The sequence below is a fragment of the Nipponia nippon genome, unplaced genomic scaffold, assembly GCF_047370975.1.
Source record: "Nipponia nippon isolate SJK-2023a ecotype South Korea unplaced genomic scaffold, ASM4737097v1 scaffold_8, whole genome shotgun sequence".
NCBI classification, from domain to species: Eukaryota; Metazoa; Chordata; class Aves; order Pelecaniformes; family Threskiornithidae; genus Nipponia; species Nipponia nippon.
Window position 1 is genome coordinate 52354788 of NW_028262402.1, and position 25150 is coordinate 52379937.

At 37.6% G+C, this 25150-nt stretch overlaps 1 protein-coding gene across 4 annotated transcripts in view; it reads right to left on the reverse strand.

Moving 5' to 3' along the window:
- Positions 1-300: 300 nt before the first annotated feature.
- The window catches only part of PIK3R1 (phosphoinositide-3-kinase regulatory subunit 1), a 61312-nt gene continuing 36462 nt past the window's right edge, over positions 301-25150 (reverse strand). Inside the window, exons 5-16 of one of the 4 annotated variants that reach the window (XM_087741479.1) lie at positions 23101-23232; positions 22018-22219; positions 21738-21817; positions 11324-11426; positions 10543-10641; positions 10247-10427; positions 9620-9745; positions 8424-8566; positions 7972-8148; positions 7810-7878; positions 5333-5503; positions 301-4874 (exon numbers count right to left, since the gene is read on the reverse strand). In XM_087741479.1, the coding sequence (XP_087597605.1) occupies positions 4685-4874; positions 5333-5503; positions 7810-7878; positions 7972-8148; positions 8424-8566; positions 9620-9745; positions 10247-10427; positions 10543-10641; positions 11324-11426; positions 21738-21817; positions 22018-22219; positions 23101-23232 (1673 nt within the window). In that variant the 3' untranslated portion in view covers positions 301-4684. Of the gene's footprint in view, positions 4875-5332; positions 5504-7809; positions 7879-7971; positions 8149-8423; positions 8567-9619; positions 9746-10246; positions 10428-10542; positions 10642-11323; positions 11427-11687; positions 11797-12808; positions 12957-15010; positions 15331-21737; positions 21818-22017; positions 22220-23100; positions 23233-25150 lie in introns of those variants that run through there. The other 3 variants (XM_087741481.1, XM_087741480.1, XM_087741482.1) reach the window with 3 other exon arrangements.

The following is a 25150-nucleotide window of genomic DNA, read 5'->3' on the forward strand; positions in this document are numbered from 1 at the left end:
CTGCAGTATAAAAGGCAGACCACAGGTCATGAATATTGTACTGCTTTTGCAAAAGTATGAGATGAGCAGAACTGTCATTTTGGCACTGACACAAGACTCTTTTGGAGCTACTCAACTACTCCATTCAGCTCAATACATAGGATGCCTGTGAGTCAGCTGAAATTATTTGCTCCCTATTTCCCTCTAATATGAGCATTTGGGTCTCATTTTCAAAGTAGGCCACATATAGACAGCAAAGAATCAGCCAAGGATGCTGGTAAATAGACGTCTCAGTCCTTACTGAAGCCTCAACAACTGAAATGCAGTTTCAAAACAACCTTTATTCTACTTGAAGACTTATTACAATTTTTAAAGCAACTTAAAAACAAGACACAGCTCCATCAACTCTATAGCTTAAACAAAACTTCAAGGAGGCTTGTTTTCATTGTTGCCTTGTAAAGGCAATTTACAACCCACTTCACCCTCCACCTCCTCAAAGACCATTTTAAAACAAAGTAATCTTAATGTTTTAAAGACATTTAACAGAACAGAGCTTTATTTTTAAAAACAAGAATAAAAAAAATAGCAGCATCTTGGGCAGCTAATGCAGTCTCATTAGGACAAGTGCAATGTAATGTTACTAACTCCCACAGTCCAGTTTAGCCTTCAACTGCAGTAAATACAACATGATTCTACATAAAATGTTGCATTTTGGAACCTTGTCCCATGGGAGGCATTGTGCTTTGAGCTGCCCATTTCTAAAGTGACCCTGAAAAAAAAATACTATCAGGATTCACTTTCCCAACTTAATACCATGCATAGCAAAAGCACTGTGTGAAAATCGGCAGAAGTTTTCCCCATTAGAAGCATCTGAATGTTTTCCCAAGCATGATTATTTCATTGCCAATTACAAGACAAAGCCATTTCTTCGCTACAGAACAGTTGACACCAAACAGAAAATTTGAAGATTTGGTTTTACAGATTGCTTGACAAGATTTCTTAGGTAACTGAACCATACAGACAAGATTTTTTTTTTTTAAAGAAAATATCCAACAACACAGAAACTCAGTTTTCTAACTGTATTTGGAAACATGCTGCACCCACAAAGGTCTAGTGTGCATGTGTGTGTGTGTCTTTAAACAAAGTTAATGATATCACTTACTGAATTCAGCAAAATGATCATGTTTGGTGAAAATGCACCTATACTGGAATCTAATCATACATAAACACAGCAAATGTGCACACATATGCACAGATACACATCCCCAAACCTGCAAATTCAAGTTTCAACTTAAGGAAATCAGAAACTCCTAATTTTGCTTGTGGGTTTTGGTTCCCTTGTGTTATGTCCCATACCTTTCAAAGGCTTTGTGAAAGTGCTGCTGCAGTGCAGCATAACTCAAGGATTTAAAATAAAACAAAAAAGTCCCCAAACAAAAAAAAAAACATAACAAAACAAATCCCACCCTTGAATCATGTTAGATGGAAAAACTACAAGTCAATAGAAATACAGAAAAGCACCGTGTTTCTTCAGTTATATCCACACGCCTTTTTTCTGTATATATTAGTCTGTTTGAGATCAAATCAAAACTGGAGTGAACAATATGGTACATTAAGGACAAACAACTCTGCAGTGAATAGGGCCTTTGGCAGGATGTAGCTTTGTGCATTAAGGAGGGAGGGAAATGCACAGGCCACACAATACGTAAGTACCAAAGGAAACCCACTCATGCCAATTTGAGGGTGTAAGTGATGCTTGCAAATTGCACAGACCCTGTGTAGGCAGAACTTCCCCTTAGGAAGCCCTAAGCGCTCATCCCCATAACATAGTGCTTATTTCTCATTGTTGCTTGTGCAAGAAGAGCAAGTGCCAAATTTGCACGCACACTATTTTTTTTTCTCTGCTACAACCACAGAAGAAGTGAAGTTCTACAGCACGACAAGAACAAATGATATCCCATACTGGGCTGAGCATGCTAAAGATATGGCTCACTGACATAGCAGAGGTTTTCTTAACATGAGGAAAATTAGATCCAAATGCCTTAACTACAATAAAATTTCTTGACAAATGCTATGTGAAACATCAATTCAGATTACATATATTTTGCTTATAGAGAAAAAAATACAATTTTACTCGTAAAATATTTAACATTCAAAAATTAATATATGTTCAAAGAATATCTTGGATTGCTACAAGCGGTAAGTTGTTGTATATTGAACTAATTTGTAACTTCAAGCCCAGTAGTATAACTGGCATGCTAGAGTAATTGTTGGTGCTTTTCATAGTAAAACCCAGTTACTAGTAAACCAAATTTACATGGTGCTACAGGCCTGAAAAGAGTGTGGAATGAGGAAGGGAAGGGATGAAGACTAAACGTCTATTCAGAAAAAATATTCAGAATAATTTTTTAAGTGGTGACTATCGCGAAACATTAATGTTGGTTGAATCTTGTTTCCTGATATAAATTCTGGTAAGAAAATACATCTATAGGAAAGCAAAAACAACCCACTGAAAAAAAAGAGCACAAAATCAAAATAAAATCAAAAGCCTTGCAGCCTCAGAAATGAAGGAATAATGTAAAAATCAAAAGATAATATAAAAACTACTGGAGACTGGCAGATTTCTTATTATTTCCAATAGCTTAATAAGCACTGCATACTTTGAATTAAAACACATGTATCTCTAAAACAGAGCTGTTATGAGAGAACTCCATAGGTCTTACTCTTTTGACTGTGTGTGCAACTCCCTTTAATAGTAATGGGTCTTGTCTTTGCATCTTGGGGGGAAGAATAAATTCATATGTTCCCTTAGTCAAAACTTTTCCAAGATTTCTCTAAACATCATTATTTTATCAATTTGCAATGTGTGAATTTCCTCAGTGGTCAGGACAATAAATAACGATTGCAAACCACCCACAGTGCATTGTCCCAGAATTCCTAGTAAGTTTGCTCTAGTGGGATTCATGTATTTGTTTCCTTCAACTAAACCATAATTCTGTAAGTCTCTAGTGCCTGAAATTACGGAAGTGTTCACTTTGATACTGCCTCAGCCTAAAACCTTACAAAAAAAAATCCAAAATGTTAAATACGATAGCCTAATCATTTTCAAAACAGACATTTTCCAGTCTTAATTAGCTCTATGTTGTATCCAGACGTTCTCGGTAAAGGTGGGAGCTTTTTTTTCACAATACTAATACAAAAAACAAACCTAGGTAACAGATTAGAGAAACTTCCTTCATATGAAATGAAAATGCCTTTACATGCTGACAAAAGCTCTGCCACAGTAGGTCAAGAAGTCATTTATTTACTATGAAGCGTGGATTCATTCTGAAATCCAAACTATCTACCGCAGTAGCCAAATATCCCCTGTTTTTTCTGCAATCACTACTAGAGAATGATACACAATATTTTGTCTTCGAAATACAAAGACAACCATGATAGAAGTTCAAAATGCTTCAAGAAGCAAACATAGCGTGGTACCGTATTCTAAAGATATCTCTGAAACAGTATTGTTGGACTCAGTGATATTTTGTAATGTTCATATATTTTTTATTGAATAAAGCAGCTTTGAAGCTTATCAGGCACTGCCCAAAAAAATATTTAGTCAAAAAAAAAAAATTACGAACTTTTTAAACTTTGAGCTAGTAGCTCAATATTCTACACAAAGAAAATTGTAAAATATTTCATAGTTTTAATTCTGAAGCCAACTCTTGCTGGCTTCCTGTACATGTTTAAAAAAAAAAAAAACAAACAAAACAACAAAATGAATAACAAAAAATAATCATCAGGAAAAATATTCTCAGGCAAAAGAAAGAAAGAAAAAAAAAGACAAGGAAACAAAAAAGAAAAACAAGCTTAACCTGTAGGTGTGCTTGAGAGAAGACTACAGCCTAAAGAAAATTCAGTATTGCATAGCACAGTCTAAGAACTTAGCTTTCAGCAAACAGAAAAGGAAAAAGAGAAGCAGTTTGGTATTGATACTTTCCATCAACAATAGTTAGTCATCCAATACTATGTACATTATTATATACTGTATGCCATTGCAAGTCCTGTTTTCTTCAGTCTTAAATATATTCTTAAAACAGGATTTTTAAACATCTAAACAAAACACTTCCTGGCACTTTGCTATTACAATTACTCTGAACAACATACTGTAACTGAAGTCCTTTTAAAGTGTCCCTTAGAAATGAAAGTGCCATTCTGCTACATATCATTCACTAGAAACCAAAAAATCCACAATGCTGTGTGTCTGGATCCACTGAGTGCAGCAACACCAAATCCAAGCCAGGTCGTGACCATGAAATTCCAATAACCGAATGACAAAGACCTCTTACACCTTGTGGCTGGAGAATCCAATGTTCTAGCTGGTAAAGCTTCAGAAGTGGTCGTAAACAAGCACCATGGTTAAAGGCCTCTATGTCCCTGCAGGGAGATCAGGTTAGGATTTCTCTCTCTTGTGTTTTTCTTTTCTTAATTAATAAAAAAAAGCACTTCAGATTAGAAACATATGGCCACAGCTTAATACTGTGATGTCTCCCACTGCAGTTGTGAAGGAAAGCTCTAGTCCCATCTGAAGACAGACAGCTTTGATACTGCAGCTCAAATTCTTGAGTAAGGCTGAAAGGAGCCTTCTCTCTCCAGAGGCCTCAATGTTGACAGATCTTTTCTTTAGAAAAAAACCAAACAACCCAGAGTATTAAGATCTTCATCGCCTCTGCTGTGTATATACTGGGTAGGCTAGTGTGACATTGAGGGAGTCATTGTGCTGCACAAGTGATGTGTGTTGATAATGTAGCACCAGTTCTTTGAGTGAGTTGTACAAGTTATATGGCTCTGCAAATCCATACCCAGTAGGTGTTTTGTTTATGACACAGTGCTTTACTTCTCCATCCACCCTGAAGAGGAAAAAAAAACAACCAGTTTTTAGTTTGTCAGTACAGTAAAGTTAAGCTAGAAAATAAAGTATTGACAATAAATCTGAAGATGCTAGTCACTACATAGAATTTCTGTCTTCTGTGGTGGCATAATGGTAAAAGCCTAGGTTTAACCCAAATTCCCAGATGTTCTGTTAGCTTAGGGAGGCAGGAGATAGGCAGGACTTAGCAGCTGCACATAAAGGAGTGCATCCATGCTTTGGTTTCCCTTCTTCTGCATGAGGCTCATCTGTGGGAGTGGCACAGGTTTGAGCTGTGTAGGAAATGGAGCAGCAATAAGGATGGCCTCAGAACTTGCTGGTCTGCTTCTAAGCCCAAAGGTCCAATGGGATCCATGCATATGAAAGTGCCTATCTGCCCCTGGCTCAAGGTAGGTGCCTCAAATGTTGGTTACATCATTCCCAAACTAGGGTACGTACACAACAGAGCAGGCATAGCAGCCTTGTTTGCTGCTCTCTCGAACAAGGAATGTTCCATCTCGCTTTCCCCGCAGCAAATTTTCAGCTTGGCTTCTATTGATATTTCCCACATTCCATGTTCTCTCATCATGATGGGGCAAGTCCTCATCATCTTCTACCATAGAGTATTGGCTGTTGAAATAGGACAAAATGTGTTTGTGAAACATAGCAGAACAAAATCCATGAATTATGTAGTGCCCATTTCCTGGTAAAACCAGGGATGTAAGCCATGTAATACTGCACTGTTTAAACCACTGAATAAAAATAAAATAGAAGTTCTAATTCTTGTTTCTTTTAAAAACACTCATGTAAATCTGAAGAAGGATATAAAAGGATGCTGTGTTATCTTTCAGAATCTTCTGTGAGCAATTCAGTACTTCTACTGTTGCTCACTGTTTTGGTAAATAGCAAGCCCAATGAAATCAATACCCTCTGAGTCAGCTTCATTTCCAAAGATCAGAACACTTGGTCAGCAGTGAAAAATCATGCAATATAGCAACTACAGCTGCTGCCTGGGAAAGCTATGAGCAGCTGTACAGGTAGACAGATTAATTATTTATAGGGGAGATGGCTTTGTGGAAAGGGTGGAATAGTAGAGTGCTCTCTCTCTCTCCTTATAACAAGATTATGAGAAGTGCATATAATATAGGGCCTTCTCCACCAAAACAGCCACCAACTATAAAGCTGATTCAGAGTTATAGAGAACCCTCTGAGCTAAAGCCCACCATGAAATAAGATGTCTCTGGTTCAGCTGTATGGACATCACTTAGATATTCTGCAGTTCCAGAGCTCCCCACTCCACCAGCAGCCTCCACTGGTGGGCCCTGCCTCTCCTGCTCAGCTTGCAATCAATCTGTGTTTGGCTAATGTATTTATTCTCTCTGTAATAGGTTTTTAATCAGTTTTCCTTGGTCTAAGAAAACATGACTTCTCACTCATCTACAGTTCTGTCTTTCTGGAGATTCTCAAAGTAGTCTACAGAAATCAGCAATCTCACACAGAATTCGACTTTTCAGAAAGAAGAAGGGTTCTTTTGTTTCAGATGACACTGTGTCTAGGGCCCCTATCCCATTGTACTCCTTCACCCTGCATGATATTCAAATGCATTCAGCAGTGGCTCTATTTTCAACCAGCACCTAGAGAAAGCACCTGTTTTTCCTGCTGCTCGTTATATTGATTTTTTCTCCATTACAACTTTATTTCTAAAGTCATATTGTGAAAGTTCAATTTTTCAGCAGAAACCTGAGCACTTACCAGATTCACTGGCAAGAAGAGTCACAGAGTGAGAGAAAAGGAAGATTTTCTTTAAACAGCTTCACTTACTATTTTGATGCTACGTTAAAGCTATGGCCTGGCATTGTTCTTTGTCTACCATTTAAATGACGGGAGTACTATGGGAAACAGGTGCCTACATATTCTCCATCATACCACCTCTGCCAAGACTGAGTGAACAACATGACTTTAAAACGTGTATGCCATTTCTATCCGCTGCTTCTACCAGTGCAGCCACAGCAGAGAAGTACAATTTCCAGGAGAACAGTAGGAGACTCAATAAACCAAGCTAAATTAAAATAGATGTGGACAAGGCTAGAATGTAAATCCACAAAACAGTCATTGTCAGTCTGCTGCTTTTGCCATATGTTCAACCAGCCAGTGTAAAAGGCATGCACAAGACACTACCTAGGCAGAAAATGTCAATATGAATATTATTCAGACAACTTTGTTTTCTATTCGTTCATTCTTCACTGTTACTACACTTTCAATATTATTTTGTGGCTTGCTTTTGTTTAAATTGGGTCTACAGTCACACCACCCAGGTGCTTTTTGCTTTTTTCCCAGGAATGAAGTGAAATGTATTCATTAGCCAAGCCCCTGTCAGAACCTATAGTAAACTGAATTGCTGAAATGGCAGAACACTATCCTGCCGTTTCCCAGAAAAATTAACCAGACCACAAAACCAGAGGACCACTCTTCAGCATATACAATTTTATCACCTCCAATAGCAATGTGATATACTGATGTGGGTACCACTATACTAGATAGCACCATAATACCAACACTTGAAATCTGGAAAAAGCCTGCCCATGCCTAAGAGATCTTCTGAACAATTTATCTGTCCATATGGCATCTCTATAAGATACTAACACCTTAAGATCTTTATTTTGCTTGTAAGAATAAAGACACAGGTTACATTCCAGTGCTTTGCTATAGTAACTTGATTATATGCACTTCCCTGAATAATGGAGTGTAGGGGGTGAGACAGAGTCCTTTCTAATACGTGCATGACGTAGGCTGCCGTGTGTTAACAGTGTGCATTGTTACTGGAGACCTAGGCTTGAGATTTCCTCTGTGTGATCCAGGAATTAAATATGCTTTATCTCACCTTTTGTGTAAGATAATTTGAAATACCAGAAATATTTAAATCTTTTAATACTCACTCTTCTGTATTTTCATTTCCAAGCCATTCATTTAGCTTCTTTTGCCGAACACCTTTTTGAGTCAGCCACCTGGACAATAATTGCAAATAAAATTAACTGTTAGTCACAGAAGTTGGATACCAGTTAAAAAAAAAAACTCTGTTAATTCATAATGATACTCACATCAAGTACTGATCTCTTGTCTTCCTCAGCTGTATGAGGTCTGGCTTAATGCTGTTCATACGCTTGTCTATCTCTCTATATTCAGCTGCTTGCTTCTTTAAATCCTCTTCTAATCTACGCCTGCTGTCCACAATTTCACTTATTCGAGACTTCAGCTTTTCATAGTTGTGCATAATTCTAAATGGAATAATGTGGTAGGTTACACCGATGATGTCTTATTGATAACTTTATAATCTGCTGTTTAGTGGTGTAGACACTTAAGAGAACATATTATTTCTCTAGATGTAGCTATACATTTTGCAAGTTCACATCTACCCCATTTGGGGCTTGCTTTGCTTACAACTGAACAATTTTAAACTTGGCATCTTGCTTTAGTGTTAGGCAGATATATACTTGGCATTGTTTCTTTCTTCAAAATCATACAATTTCAAATGCAAAATACAAATACTGACCTTTGTATTTCTTTTTCATTTCCTTCCCGTTTAAATTTTTCAATGTATTCCTTACTGTATCTTTCTTGCGTCTGGCACTGCTCTTCAAATATTTTTATTGTTTCATTAAATGCTTCAATAGCTGTTCTTTTCATTTGAATTTCCTGAAAATAAAATAATTGTTATTACAGTTGTTATCAGACAGAGGGGATGATTTTTTGGCTTGTAGCACAGAAACACTTCAGTATATTGTAACAGAAGACTTCAATATCCCTTTACCAGAATGTATTCTGTCTGCAGAGCCTTACAACACAGAAAGAACAGGCCTGTGCAAAAGGCTACCATGATGAGGCCTTCCATGGTGAAGTCTTCCAAGAAAGAAAAACTGCTAGACAAAGAGCTAGCTACAATCTTTGTTTTGTATAAATAACATTTATTTGAGATAATTAGAGCCTTATGGCAATGCACTTTGACCTTCATACCAACTAATGAGCTTAGAGACACATCTGGCCTTCTGAAATAAAACTGTAAGATATTGGCCTGGACAGGTCTCAAGAGGTCACCTAGTCCATCCTCCTGCCCCTACATAGCTAGTCAATAGCTAAGTCTTTTAAGTTACTAGTTGAAGTTGCCTGCACCTCTCCACCTTTCTTCAATTATTTTTAGGCATGTTTTCTGCACATTTTAAGAAGCAGTCTTGATTCTAGGTCTGTGAAACAGCACTAATTCACTGGCACTTCAAGACTTGGATAATAATTGATTAAGTTGAAAGAAGGATAGAGTCAGCTTTTCATTCCTGCACTGTATCTACACATGTCATCTCTCTACCCTGCACAGATGAAACCAGACCCTTCAAAAACTAGTAATAAAACACAATGCTTCCCTGAAAATGTGTCCTGAAAACTGTAACTCAGCTTGATGAGATCAGTATGCAAAAGTGTTGGTAAATCAAGATAGTTCTGTTCTTGCTTTGGCTGCAGGTGTCAGACTTGGGCACAGGGTGGGTTAGGTTACAGGTAGTGACTGTTCAAACATGAGTAAGCGATTCTACTATACTGAGCAAGCACATCAGGTATGTTTCCTCTTCTGGGCAATGGTGGTCGTGGCAGAAGGGACAGGGAGGAGGATGGAGGACAAAGGCAGTATGAATTTACAATGAAATTCTTCTAAATCTACAGAAGTCTTCCACCCTCCCCTTGGTTTCAAATCTAGCTCACCTGAGATGTTCTTGTGTAGTCTTCATAGAGTCTGTCATATTCTCGGCTTTTTTCTTGGAACTGGGTATTATATTCATGTAATTTCTTTCCCACTGCTTCAATGCTATCCTCTTTTACAACTTGATCCTGGAATGATGAGCAGAAGGAAAGATACTCCATGAAGAAACAATTATATTGCACAGATTTTCAGGATAAAACTGCTTAAAAATGACTAGATAGTTACATGATAAATGTGACTCTTCTTTCATCAATATGGAGAATATCTATATGTATAATATCTATATGTATATATATAATATCTATATGTATAATAAGCAAATGAGAAATTAATGACAAAAAGCAATTTTGCATTGCAAGTGTTCAGCTTTATACTGAAAAGGATCTACCTCATCATTAATGAGTGGGATATCTATTAACTTAAGTTTATTTCTTAATACTATATCTCCAGTATTTGAAGTTTTGATTTTTTTATATGCAAACTGTGGAGTTGGTTTTAAGCAAAAATAGCTGGTTTTATACCCACTTTATTTGTTCAAGTATTAATAGAGCTGAAGTTCTTCATGACTCCCCACTCTGCAGTAACTTCTCTATATTTAAGTGAAACACAAAGAAAATAGACCAAATTACCTGCTGGTACTTAGACACGGGATACAGTAATTTTACATCCAGTTTAGGATTATACTGGGCTAGAGATTCATTCCGGTAGTGGTTTATTAGCTCAACCACAGAGTTGAAAGTTAATGGGTCAGAAAAGCCGTATTTTCCATCTCGGTGAAATATTTTGATTAGTTTGTTATTTCCTCCTTTCCTGCAAATAAAGTTTGTTGAAAAGTTAGGCATACTTCAAGTACTATTTCCTAAAGAACACCGTATTTTAAGCATTTTACTGTCAGGCATTACAGACCTAGTGTAACTAATCTTACCTTAGCGTAAGTGTGTAGTCCCCATGCATTTTTGTTGAAGCATCTCGTACCAAAAAGGTACCATCAGCAGTGTCTCGAAGCTTCTCATTTACTTCTTCTCTAAAACGAAAGCAAAAGTAACCAATCATTTCAGCTGCTTCTCACTCCTTTATCCTCTCACTGTGCTCTAAATTCTTGTGTTTTAAAACAAGTGGTTCTTATAAACCTTCTTGATCTCCATATTAATAAATACAGTTATTTAATAGCTTATTTAACATTGCTGGAGAACAACTGCGATATAAAAATGGTATATACTATATCCTCTCACTGCTGGACAAAATTATATTAACGCAAAGGTCTTTCTGCTTGTTCATACAAGCCTGCACAATTGGAGCAGCCAGTGCTGGTCTAATGTGCCTATATATAGTACAGTTAAAAATGTTGCTAATATATGGCACTTGTTAGTCTGGCTTGTTAACTATTGTGCCAACAGTTGAGGTTCTGGATGAAAGACAAGAAGAAAATACTTATTTCTTGGTGTTGTCCTGTCATGCCAGCATTTCATGTAGCTATCTTAAAGTAACAGAACAATCATTTCACATACTATATTCTAACTGACTGCCAGTAACTTTTTAGTCATGTTTGGAATAAAACCAACCATAATATGTTTGTGTTTGAAAATATCGTAAAAATGGCTCTTAGACCTGTATTTTTCTATACCTAAGCATAATACATACACACAGTATAACAAACCAAGAACATAAAGCCAAACATAAGAAATATATGTCTTGAGCTGATTTACCTTGAGATATCTCCCCAGTACCATTCAGCATCTTGTAATGACATGTTGTTATTCATGCCGTTGTTAGTTACAGTATTGGGTTTCGGTGGCTTAGGAGGCAGTGCTGCAGAGGACAGGGAAAAGAAAAAGTTGATTATAACTCACTGAGAACCTGACCATATATTCCTTGAAATTACACATTATTACACGAATGAGAACAGCTACAAACCAGAGTTTTCCATCACTAACAGTCTTTGAAAGACATTACAGGAATCAAGATATTTTACTGAAAACAATATAATTCAACAAGAAAGATGTACTGTTTCAAAAAAGTATGTTACTCTTGCAATAATATATTTTAAGCAAAATATAACACCATACTCACCTCCTCACCCTGTGGAGAAAGCATTAGAGAAAAAAAAAAATCTGAAGTTTGCTTTTACCTTCTTCCACTATCTTCAGGTGAATATAAATAATAAAACATGTAAAATTTCTTTTTTTTTCCCTCCCATGTAAAGATCTTAGAGGAATGTTGCTTCTTCCTTACCTAGAAGCTGAGTAATAAAAGATGCAAACTCACAGCAATACTGTGTATTTTAAAAAGAAGAAGAATTGGGTCTTTGTGATCCTCAGCATTCTGTGCGATGATTTGCCAAAAAAACACTTTAAGAAACCCATCTGTGACCCAAATATCCCTTGTGTTAATCTTAGTATTCTACAGAATAAATTGTGTTCCAAATGCCAGGACAGATTAAAAAACCACATCCCCCTTTTCTCAATGTCAAAGCTGCTACCAGTGGGTGCCAGAGAAGATACTGCAGCACTTCTGACTGAGTAGTAAGGGAGACTACACTGGAATCAGGATTAAAAATCAACCCAGCTCTTTTAGTTCTCCAGTAAGTACATCATTCCTTACGAACGTCCCTGCCCTACATATTATGACCAGCTACAAAAGATGATGTTTTTAACGTTGCAATGGATATCAAGATAGTATAATATTTTTATATGATATGAAAAAATGATGCAATATCAGGTATTCAATTAATATTGCTAGATTTAAAAATCTGTTTTTCCTCAAACAATCCAAAACAATGATTTGTAATCACTGTTTCAGGAAATAAAAGTGTTATTACTCTCCTTTTATCTCCTTTTAGTCACAGTGTGGAACAGAGATAGCAAAAATAATAATAAAAAAATACAGAATTTTAATGATATAACAGCAGAACTAGAACTACATTTGACAGAATAAAATCAAAACAGAAACAGGTCAATTCAGTAAAAATTCAATTAAGTAAGCAGACAGGTATTTCTACAGGTTATGATTCTAATTACTATAACCATGCACTAAACCACAATTTAATTCTAATTTATGCATAAAAGGAAAAAGAAAAACTATTTGTATCAATGATAAAGTAAAGAAATCCTACATATCCACTAAGAATTTTTCAGCAGCTATTGTAAAGACCAAAATGAATTAAGTCTTCTGTAATAAGACTGCAGTTTTACCTGGTGGATCCATTTCTATGTAAAACATCAAGTCTGTGCCACAATTTATATCTGTCTTAGGGTATTCTATATCCAGTTCTTCCATATTCCAAACAGTATTGTACATTTGTATGAGTTTCACTGAGTAAGCTCAGATACAAGAAAAGAGTCAAGCTCTCTTTGTAATGGTGTCTTGGAATTCATTTTAAAACCTATAAGGGGCTGCACTGTAACCTATTACATCATAATCCTCAGCCAATCATGTCAAAATAATGTCACCAGACCACTCCTGTTTCATCATTTTGTTCTACATTAATCTTAAAACAATTTCAGTTTCGGAAAGAATCTACATGTAGCAGAACTGCAATATAAACCTGGTATTACAAACAAAAGGAGCGAGTGGGCTCTCCTCGCCTGCCTTCCCAGCTCGTTTTCCTGACTTTGCAGCATGGTACAGTCCAATCCTGGCAGGATGACAAAAGGCTGATATGCTGCAGCACGTAGCTCTTACACACACGCGCACACAACACACGCACACACACAGGGCAGCTCCCTTTAGAAGTAGGTCGGTCACATCTCAGTTGCATTCTCCTGCTTGGATGCCTGAAGTTTACCATTCAAAAAGCTTTAAAAGGCTTCTGGACCTACTGTAGATATTAAAGATGCAGAAGGGAAAAGAGCATGACTCTGTATGTGTGTGTATCCATTACACACCCATTTTACACATACACAAACGCACAGAGGCATATATATCTCCACATAATGAAATATGGATTATGTTTTTAAACTGTGCAGATTTCTATTATTTTAATGGACACACAGGTCTGATATACTTGATATTATTATATAAAATGTGCTTACTGCAGAGATGTCTTCCCCCTCCCTTATCATTTTGTAATAAAATACAATTCCAATTGATCTAGATTAACTCGTTTCGAAATCCAAAACCCAAATATTGTAATCTTGCATTCAGCAGACTTGCCTAAACCGTGGAAGAAAGTCAAAACTGAGCAAGATCTTGAAACGTGATTTTGCTGAACATAAAAAGCCAGTCTGCCAGGATACAACAAGATTTAGTCTGCCTTTTCACACTGTTTCTCTATCCTGTTCTCACTGAGATATTTATCAAGTTAATTGTTTTTAAAAGCAAGAGTCCCTTGTCAGTGTCTCCTTCCTCACTTGACTTTCTGTCATCAGTATCCTCCTACCATTTAGCAGTATTCCTTCTTAACTCCCCCCCCATCGCTGAATGTAAGTCTCTCAGACCTCTTGGAAGAAACACGCACAGAACAGACTATTAATTCCAGAGCAGAATGCTATGTAAAGCAATGTGAATGCTTTATACTCACTATAATCTATGGGGGCAGAAAACCAGATACCAAAAATAACCACAACAAAGAGTAGCTGTAGCAACTATCTGTGCCTACATCATAAGAAATCTTGGTGCGGCTGAAATGTGCTCTATCTCACAAATACTCATTAAAAAAGTTAACACAATTTATATCCTTCCCAAATATTTCACACATATCTACCCCCTCTCTGTGCCCCTCAGCAGCTTACCCCTTTCAGACAAGCATTAACATACAAGAACATGTCTGGAGTACCAACAGCAACAAAAAAAAAAAAATGCGTGCTAGTTTGCTTTATACGTTAACAAGCTTAAATTCATTCTGAAGTAGACTCTTCCCTCCCTGTTTAGGTAGACGTGCTCCAAAGATTCCTTCCATTTTCAAAATGAAATAGGATACTTAAAATTATCCCAGACACAAGTCCAAACACTGAACTCAGAGGTTTAGCCCACCTGCTACCCAAATAGTTGAGTTGCCAAAGTAATTATTTAAATTAGGTTATAAAGATTTCCTACAAAGACTACATTGCTGCATTTAGGTCTCATGTGTGATCAGTAAGATTTTTTATTCTGTTGAATAAAATTTTTCAGGAAAAATTACTTCTCCAGGGTTTCACTGGTGGCCAAATTCTGGACTGCCCACACTTGTGTAATCAGGTTAGTGCTCAGCTCAGACTAGCCTAGCTTGCAGGCAAGAAAAGACATGAGGCAGATAGGCAATTCCCCCTTTCCTGTATAACCTGGAGAGGTACTGAGGCACTTGACTTTCATTCACATATCTTAAGACCATGAAAGCTCTACTTGGTAATCAGTTATAGTAAAATACTTCCACAAGGTGATGAAGAAAACACACACAGAGAGTCAAAATCACTTACTTTGTAAATTATGCATCGCAAATGCTTGCCCTTGTAATACAGCCTGAAAATACAATCCAATAACCTGAAAAATGAATTGGTTTCCTCTTATAAAAATCTTGCTTAAAAAAATATCCCAAAACTCCTTTTACTAAGAAGCTTCTCTGAAGCAATGAAGAAAAAAAAAATTCTGAAAAAAAGATTGCTCTGCTTTCCAACCAATGTTCCATAAAAATCCCTAAAAAAGCTGTAACATGCAGTGCGAAAATCCAAGCCTCCTCTCTCTTCTTAACTGCTTAAAGCTCTGTGCTGTGCAGAAGGTATCCACTTACTCTGGTTCATCATTAAAAAGTGAACCTGACTTTAGTACTGTAAAAAAAAAAAAAAAAAAGAAACCACCACCCTCAGTAGCTTGCACGTCTCTCAGATAAAGATCTCAGTTTCATGATTAACTTGGGCAGGTTCAAATATTTGCTGAGCCAGGGATTTCAGGTGGGGGAGGGGGAGCCAGATTCAAAGTAAAAGTTGTCATCGGCTAACAAGTGGCCAATGCAGGGCTAACTTTCTCATTTTAGCTAAGTAAATGAGAAGACCATTGTAAGAGGCCTTAAAATAGTCTCTGTTGCTGGCTGCTGAGTGCAGTATTAAAGTTGAGAAAACATCATGAACAAGCCAAATACAGGAAGTGGCTAACTAACTTACTGCAGAAAAAGAACAGAATCAAAATCTTCCTTGAAAAGGGCTGCACCTCTCAGAGCAGTCCTGTGCAAGCAAAATAGCCTGCTTGCAAGGACAGCATCACCTCCTACACACTCACGCTGGATCACAAGTAGAGGTGCTGCCTGAAGACCCTTAGCATAACGCTGTGAGGCATTTTATCCATTTCCTATGAACTGAAAATAGTAGAACAAACACCTGTCTGTATCCATGGTGTTTTCCAGTACGTCAGTATTGTTCATTTCTTGGGCAGGCAGGCAGGAAAAGGGACTGTACAGAGAGGGAGCAGTTTAGGTCAAATATATTTTCCTTGCCTCAGTGTTTGGGGAAGATCAGACTTACTAAAGGAACAGAGCAGCAGCTGAAGAGACTGCTCCCCTTTGCCTACAGAGGTTAACTTCTTTGCCAGCTATACTTTTACAAGGAAATAAATTCAAAGTGAAAGGAGACGCAGACCACAAGATTTAATTCAGAGGAAGAAGAGAAGGGGATTAATATTTTCCTCCCACTTGTTGGAAACGGTGAGAAATTCTAGTAGCTCTGTTCCTTGAGATCAGCTTGTGCTCCTCACGGCAGTTGAGTGGCACTGAAAAGTTTTCACGTCCCGAACACCACCTACCAAAATCCTCCTATGCTACAAAATACCAAACCCACTTGGTATCTCATAATGAAATTCCAAATATATGCAGTACATTTTTGATGTTTTACAGTTGATTCATTAGCTTCACCTATGACAATCCCTTGCTTCTCTAGTTTTAGTCTTTTCCTACTTGAACAATTGTCAGTTCTATATATAATTTAAAGCCGCACAGTCATAAAGGTACGGCCTACTTCAAATGGAGATGGTAAGCTGTGTTTCTGAACTAATACAACTTCGGACAGTAACCGATATGCCTCCTATTTACTGTTACAATTACAGAAGGGGTTGATATCACTTCTTGGTTTATAGGGCCACAATACAGAAGCATATTCTCAAAGGAGAAAAGGCAACCCAAATCTGGTTCACTGAATTGTTTATCATTTTAAAAAGCACAGGTACCCACACAGAGATAAAAGATAAGGCTTTGTTCCTAAGTCCAACTTTTTCTTTTGGATTCTAGTGCCTTGTGCAAAAACGAATTCCTCATCATCCTGCAGAAGGGAATCAAGTGTCTTGTCAAAAAAAGATACTGGCATGCACACATCTGCATTTTCACACAATTGCCCGATCTTAACTTTTGCTTAAATTTACATTTCAAAACCTTGAGTGGTGCCCATTGAATCTGAAGATTTGTGTTTGCAAAAAGTCATCACCTACTATTTTTTAGAGTCATACTCACAGTGTCCTATCTATAAAGCATTTTTTTCCTAAAAAATGATGTATGCAGCAGGAAGACAACTGATCAGGTTTGACACGCTTGCGTGTGTGTGTTACACATACTTAATACGCACACATATATCAATCTGTAAAAAAGTCTAATAACATTGTACATGTTGTTTCAGTTTTACCAAGTACTTTCAATTAGGTATTGAGAAATATAAAGCGTAGACTACCGTCAAAACCTAAACCAAGAATACAGCGTTCCTAGGTATGGTGATTAACAAAGCATTTTGCTCTCCATTACACCAGGTATAAAGCCTTATTTTTATTAGCTTAGAAGGGGAGCCCTCTGCCGGGTGAGGCACGGACGCGCAATATCCCTGCCGTCCAGCATCAGCTCTCCCCGGGACAGACTGCCTTCTGCACGCTCCAAACCACGCTTGGCACTGCCAACAGTCCAGCCAAGCCCGTGACACGGTGCAGAAAAGTCCTGACAAGGGACAGCGTTCCTACATATTTGTTTGTGTCCCCAGGACACTACCGACAGGACTGTGGGATGAACCTGACCACCGCAACAGCCCAGGGGAGCTTTGTGTCTGATTCCAATAGGAATGCTACCACGCTTGCTAACATTTTGTTCAGGTAAAAGCAAAGCGTCTGCATCTTGGTGATACGGCCAGGACTCTCACCCCATCACCAGCAAGTGAGCCGTTATGTGTAAGGCAGTCTCATTACCTCACTCACTCTTAGCTATGATCGTGTAAGTAGTAAAACGTACTTCTTCGTGCTTAAAACTGCAATATTTCACAGCTTGAGACATCATTTACAATGTTCTTTACAAGTGGGGAAACAGGAATAAACTAGGATAGACAGTCTAGATGAAGCAGCTCAGCTTGAGTTAGTGCACAGGCCATTAGAGGCTTCAATTCATCCATACAGGGCAGCAGCTCCTTCCCGCCACTGCAGCAGCTCTTCCTCTGCTCCTCACCAGCCTGTCTACCCGCAAAGCCGCCAGCACCTCACGTCCCCTCGCTCTCCCGCCACGTCCCCTTCCTCTTTGTCTTCCTGAGATAAGACACACCTTCATCTCACACACCCAAAGCCACTCCAATGGTCCTTAACACCCCCCGACCGAGAGGACCCCCCTCTCCCTGCGTACCCCCCCCTGCCGAAAATCCCCTCCCAACTCTCCCATCGCCCCACCTTCCTCTGTACGACCTGCCCTTCCAGCTACCAGCTCCAAACCGACCACGCTGCCCCGGGCACCCGCTGGGCCCCATGGACAGCTCTGGGACCTGCATCCAGGGCAGGCTTCCTCCAGACAGGAAAGCCAGCAGCCTTTATAATCCTTGAAAATGATCTGAAAAAAACATCCAATCTTCTATACCTACAAATATAGCCTTTTTTTCATTATTTACCTCTAAAAGCATACATGCCTTCACACCTCTGTATGACGTGTGAGATTCTGTGAGACATGAGCAGCACTGTTAGCTATGTTACAAGTAAGATATTTTCTTCTAATACTCCTGTTTTGAATAGCATAGTTAGAGACATGCACTTTGTTTCTGACTGTAAAATCAGCATTACTCTTTAAATTAAAGCCTGTGTGGCTGTTCATCAAGTTGGGATGTTAAAACAGGATGCTAAATCACCTAGCTTGCCCACTAACACCACCTTTTGGCTCTCCTACTGATAACCTTGAAGAATGAGACAGGAATCAGAAAATGGATCTGGTTACCAACTACTCAAAACACCAACCATTTCTCCAATCTCAATTCACCTGCAACGTTACTTTGTCTTCACCTACTACATGCATAGGCATAACAGGTATTTTAACTTTAGTACTTTAACTTTCGTGGAGGGCTAAGCACTATTCTAATTCACAAACCAAAATGTATAGTTTGCTGTTGAACACTGTGACAGAGCAAAAAAAAAAAAAATCCGTCCAGAGTTGTTCTGTGATAAAACAATCATGTAATGGCCTAGAAGTAACTCCTGGTTTTGTGTTACAGTGTGCAAAGCATCACGGTAGCTATAAGACATCCAATTAAAGATGCCCAATTTAAGATACGTTCAGATATAAGGTCCAATTGTGTACTTTCTATTGCTTTGAGGCAAGAACGATAATTAGTAAGTGATGCAATAAGAAAAAAAACCACAGTTGTGCAAAGATCTCCTCCCTATTCAGATCAGTTATCTCCAACACTACATTTAATATATCTACATACTGTGTAAGATATCCCTAAAACTTCCTGCATAGCTCATTTTAGACAGAATGTTTACATCCAGGCTTGAGAATAACAGAAAGAAAAAAGAAAGGAGGAAGCTGTCACTCCAGCCTGTGAAAAAGAGAAGAAACCTGGCAGCACTGGCTTGCCTCTTATGGCTTAGTTGTCATTGTATTATTTTCAACAAGTAAGATTCTTTCTGCTTAAAACCTCTTAACTTCTCTATTTTTAAAATTCTGTTACAGATTGTCATTCTCAGAACCCTTACATGGCAAAAAAGTTACCTTTTCTATGAATCTTCCTTTTATTACAATGTCTCTAAACAATTTTTATGGAAACGCAAGCCACTACAAGCAATAACTTGAAGATGATAATTCTGAAAAATACATCTTGGAGTCTTCTATGAGAACTATAAAAACAGAGCACGTCAGATGATCAGGTCACTGAATGATTTTGGTGCAGAAAACAGACTTGTGTCCTAATCCTGTAAACTTACATAGCACTCTATTAAGACTCAACTTTTGAAAATTATTCAAGCGCTTTACAGGCCTAAGAGCAGAGGCTAGCTAACCACAGACTACAAAGCTTGAAAATTTGTAGCTGAGGTTTTTTTCACCATATTAATAGGTGTGCAAATGTTCTACTAAAAAACATGCCATTGCCCAAGACAGACTTCGAAATGCGCAGGGAAGGAGTTCTATTTTTTAACAGATCATACAAAAAATGCCAGGAGGACCCTCAAAATAAACTATTGCATTGCAAAATATTAATTAATGCAGAAGCAATATTAAAAACAAGCATATGTTACATTATAATTATTAATGTAGTGTCAAACCCTATAAATCTGATGGATACAGCCACATTTCTTCAAGTGCCCTAACGATACTCTCAAGATGACTAGACTTCTTGTCCTCATTAGTAGTTCTAACATCAACACATTTCACTTTTACACTTTCCTCATACGAAGCAACTCAGGATGATATGCGACCAAGTGATCTCTCAAGTGCAACTTAAGAAACTCTCACTTTGACACTTAAGAAACTCTCACTGTTGACCGTACCTTTGTAACCTCCCAATCAGTGCCTCTAGCCATATAAATTTATGTACTCTAAGGCATTTGCAAACATATAATTTTAAAAAATGCTATTAGCGAACTCTTTAGAATATTAGAGGATTCAATAATGTATTTTGCTTTTTAAGGCTTATAACAGGTGGCAAAGAAAATAATTCTTTAACTATTATTATTATATCAGAATTGCTGATTCTTCGTAAAATAGGACAAATAGTCATTAGAAGTTTGGACTCTCCTGGTTGTTACGAAGCATTAGGAAGAAAAATACACAGTGGTTCTGGAAATGCCTGCTTAACTATTTTGACAAAATTGAACAAAACTAAATGGGTACAAACTAGCTGAAAACAGACGTACACTAAATGTTAGGGAAAGGTTCCTAGCTAATAGAGCTGGCAAGGTTGGAAAAGCTTTCCAATCAAAGCAGTAGGAACAAAAATCTTAGCCATTTTAAATTAATCTTCATTAGTTGAGGAAGGGGATTATACAATGTGCCTACCTAAAATACGAGAAAAAAGGCATTTTTCTGCTGCTGTTTTTCTGCTGCTGTGTTCTAGCTCTTCAAATCTTCATCAGCCTTACAAATCCTACTGCCATGAACTTTACCTTGTACTTTGAATAGAGAGGCAGGAGAGCTACAGCCTGCCCAGTGTTCTGTTCACCATCGCCCTATCCTTTGTTCAGATATTCTCTGTTAATAAGCTGTAAAAGGAATTTCTTTAAGCTAACATCTAAAGTCCCCCTGCGTTAATAATTTCCTTCGTACACAGTTAGCAACTCTGCCTTACTCCTACCAAATATGTGCTTTAAAAATGGGGATTTTTGGATAAATTAGAGGTGGCTTTTACTGTTTGTTGACTAAATTAGATGCTAATTCACAGCATAAATACAAGTCTAACCTAACTTTCCTGAATGGGGTTTTAATATTTTCTGTGTTGTTTATTGATATTGATAAATAAATCTTCTGAATCTCTGGATTAAAAAATACATATATATAAATAAAGGGGGAAATCTTACTTTCTTCCGATTTTATCTGTCTATATAGCTAAATTTGCCTGGGAGTAGAGTGAGAGTTAAATAAAATCTCCAGAATTTACCCCACCACCACCACCACTGTATGATATGCATTCTATTGGTTTACAGGTCTTAAAAATTCACAAATTCCTATTCACTGTTTACTGAAAAAGAAATGGAAGTCCTAAGGCTGTACAAACTATGGATACTGAAATGATTTTAATGAAAAAGACAATTTCTTATAAAACAAATGTTGCACACCATAACATATGAACAACTTCTACTTAGTTCTGTAATTATGCACTTTTGCATTAAGTTTGATTAAAAAGAAAAACAATGAGCATTTATTGTCCTTAAGTTGAATTTTAATATTTAAGAAAACAATGGTATATAACTTTTAAAATTAAAAATAGTTTTTACCTGGTACAGGTTGTCTCTCATTCCATTCACTTGCGATTAAAACCTCTAGGATTTTTATGTGGTGTTCAGTATTATCAGAGCTGCAAGAGATGGATCAGACAGTAAGAACTAGGAAAAAATGCAAAAGTTTACATTAGAATTGTTCAAAAAACACTGGAAAAATTTACAACAATGCCCTCCACATTAGAAGTAAGGTCAGAAAATTAATTCATGAAACCTACTTTGGTATATAACTAACTCATATTTACAGTACAAAATATAATAAAGATGACCCACGTACCTTGCTATCTGGAATTTGAAAACCAGAGGGCTGAAAATTTCAGCCAGAGACCTTGCATTCAAGAGATTTTTGCTGGAGGCCTGACAAACTCTGAGGAAATGTTTGAGCAAATACTGGAGTGTGAGCCAATACTGGGGAGGTATATTTGGAGATCTGATGAGTTTCTTCAGCAACTGAGCATATTCCTCTGAGCTCTGCACTTCTGCAAGCAAATAGATAAAAGGCTCTTGATATCAGCGCAGGAACATTCAAAAAGTAAAATGAAACTATATATGACTCCTTTGGAAGCATCAATTTCACAGAAAAAAAATAGTAATTCTGTCCTTCATTAATGCCATAAGACCTCTTTCTTCTTTTGAAAACAGTGAAATGCTCAAGGAAGAGTAAAGAACAAGTATCTAAAAGTCAAATGGAAACAAATATGCATTTTGGTAAAAACCACAATGTGTTCAGAGTGTACTGGTAGAAGTCTGTCTTGTGTTTAGCGTCACACATGATTGGGTAATTCTGAGATGCACTAGATAAGTCTCACAGGTGCTGTTCTAACTTTGAAGGTTACCAGTAACAATATCCTGTCCTGAGATACATAACAGAATACTTGGCCCAGGTGCTGAAAGCCTGTAAGCTGTACTTGTTTGAAATGACCACTGTAGATGATGAATCTTACATGCATGTATTTCTCACTTCATAATCTGCAACTCCCAATGTACCACAGAACACCATGACCTCTAACACATTTACTTTGTCAGGACTGATAAAAAGTTAAAAATTAGCTTTCTGCATACAGCTAAGTCCTTGATTTTTCCCCCCAGTTTTTCTACAGTCATTTGACTTACTAAAATGAAGAGAACTGTGTTATCCCTTATACTTTCCATTATGTTTACCTAAACAGGTAAGTAAATAACGCAGATCTGAACTGAAACAGCTTTCATCAAAAGTGGGTGAAGGTATACATGTTTTCTGAGATGCTGCCAGCTTGTGCAGAATCTTCTCTGTTCTGTGGGTGACAGCTGGACCACTGGATATTCATAATCCTAATAAAAGCTTTTTTGTTTGACATTTGAAATAACGTGATAATCATACCTTGAGCTACAGAAATCATGTCACTGTAAACAGCTGCTGGAATGATGGGATTTGGCAGGTCCAGGAGATACCTCTTGAGAGCATCTGATAAAGTGTGCACATCAAATGTCTCTAAATCCAATGAAGAGGCATCTAAAGGGAAAGAGCAACATACTTTTTAGACATTAGAAACTGGAAGAAATATACAGGCTCATGATACTAGGGCTTTATACCAAGCCAAAACTACTAACTTATATCTGAAACAACTCGTAAGAAAGAACGTAAGACACCAAGAAACATCTCTGAGATGAAGAACATACAGTGCTCAATACCATGCCCAAGCCTTTGGCATGTGATGAACGAAATGGCTTCCACAGCTGTGTGTGGCCTTCTGCCATATGCAGTGCAGGGCTGAACTCAGAAAAACGGTAGTGACTTGCTGCATGTTGGCAATGTTATGGAACATCAGAATATTTTTAACAGGTTCCTGTTTTACCTGTAAATATTTTGTCTAAGAAGTAAGTATTAATCGAGGGTTTGGGCAAATGCAGCTTCTCTACTGGTAGCTGCTTCTGTTATGACTGGAAGTTTGATTAACAACTTGGGGCTCCAAGTCTGTAAATATTTATGTGAGTAAGTTGAAACAAATATACACGTGTATAACTGGGTGCTTGGTGTTTTATGCAGCTGTTAGGATTTATCTTGTAAAACCTGATATCCTTGCAGGATAGTTATGACTTGGGCTAAGGTTTGGGAGTGCCACATAAAGGACTACTTGTTAGCACTGGAGCAAGGAATATCAGCAGAAAAAATAAAAACAGGAAAATACAGAAATGCTTACTTAGTGCAAGCAAGATTAGGGTTCATCATAAAACATGAAACTCTGGCGCAGTAAAGTCCTAAATGTTTACAGAGATCCACATTTGGTACAAGAATTTAGAGGTATTAATGCTGACCGACTTTCTAGGCTAGCCAAGTCCCCTGTAAAATAACTCCTGAATCTATTCGGCCAGTTTAAACCACACTCAACAAGGAGGTAGAGGCATCAGATATGTGGTGTGTCTGCACATACTATGAAAAAAGGCAGTCAATAGGGCGTAGTGAGAAACTTAGTGCTCCTCCATCTCCTTTCTGTTTTCCCCAAAGGAAAGTGTACAGTATGAGCTCAATTCTTATCAGACACCAAAGAATCTACATGAGAAAAAAGACACTATGAATGGCTCAGATGATAAAAAACTTGCAGTATGCGTATGAATTCTACAAGCACAATTACGTGCCAGAGAATCCAACAAATTCATAAGAAATAGCTTGCATTAGTTTTGTTGCTCACAGGATGTTTTTTATTTCATAAGCCAAGTTAAACCCTGGTTCTTTCAGTGTTGACCCATTCTCTGAAGTATATCCCAAATCATTATAATGAATACATAAGTAAGAATAAAGTTGTGGTGCTCTGCAACTCTTTGGGTGTAATGTCATAAACAGACCTGAACTCTTCCATCTGCTGAGCTGGCCAGATGCAAGTCAGCTTTGATTTTGGAGCTAGATAGCAGTGTGTTGAAGCTAACAGGCAGTTATCCAGTTAATATGGAGAGCATTTTAACCACAAGCAGAACAGCACACTAAGGCAGTTCACAACTTTGAGACCAAAGCCAACTTTGCTCTCTGAATTAGCACTCTGCTAATTCAAAGAGAGTAGGTGGAGGAGATGAGACCTGCCTGTATCCATTTATCTGGACACCCACTGCACTGGCTCTGTCCTGGAAGATTCTGATCCTATCTTAAAGAGAACTCAGAAAGATACAGTGTTACTACAGGGTAAAGTCCTGTTTTCTTTTCTCAAACCTAATTACATTTTAAATAAGAATACATGTAAACCACAAGTTCTAGACAAACCTTTCATAAAAGTGCACTTCAGTTTAGAGACTTAAAAAGGTATTCAGATAAATTAAGAGATACATTCATATTGGTGCCATAGAAAATCTGGATTTATCTGGACGGAAAACTATAATTGCAATACTAAAAATATGGCTTAGGCTGCTAGCACCAACGTGCATATCTTCTCTCCGTGCTT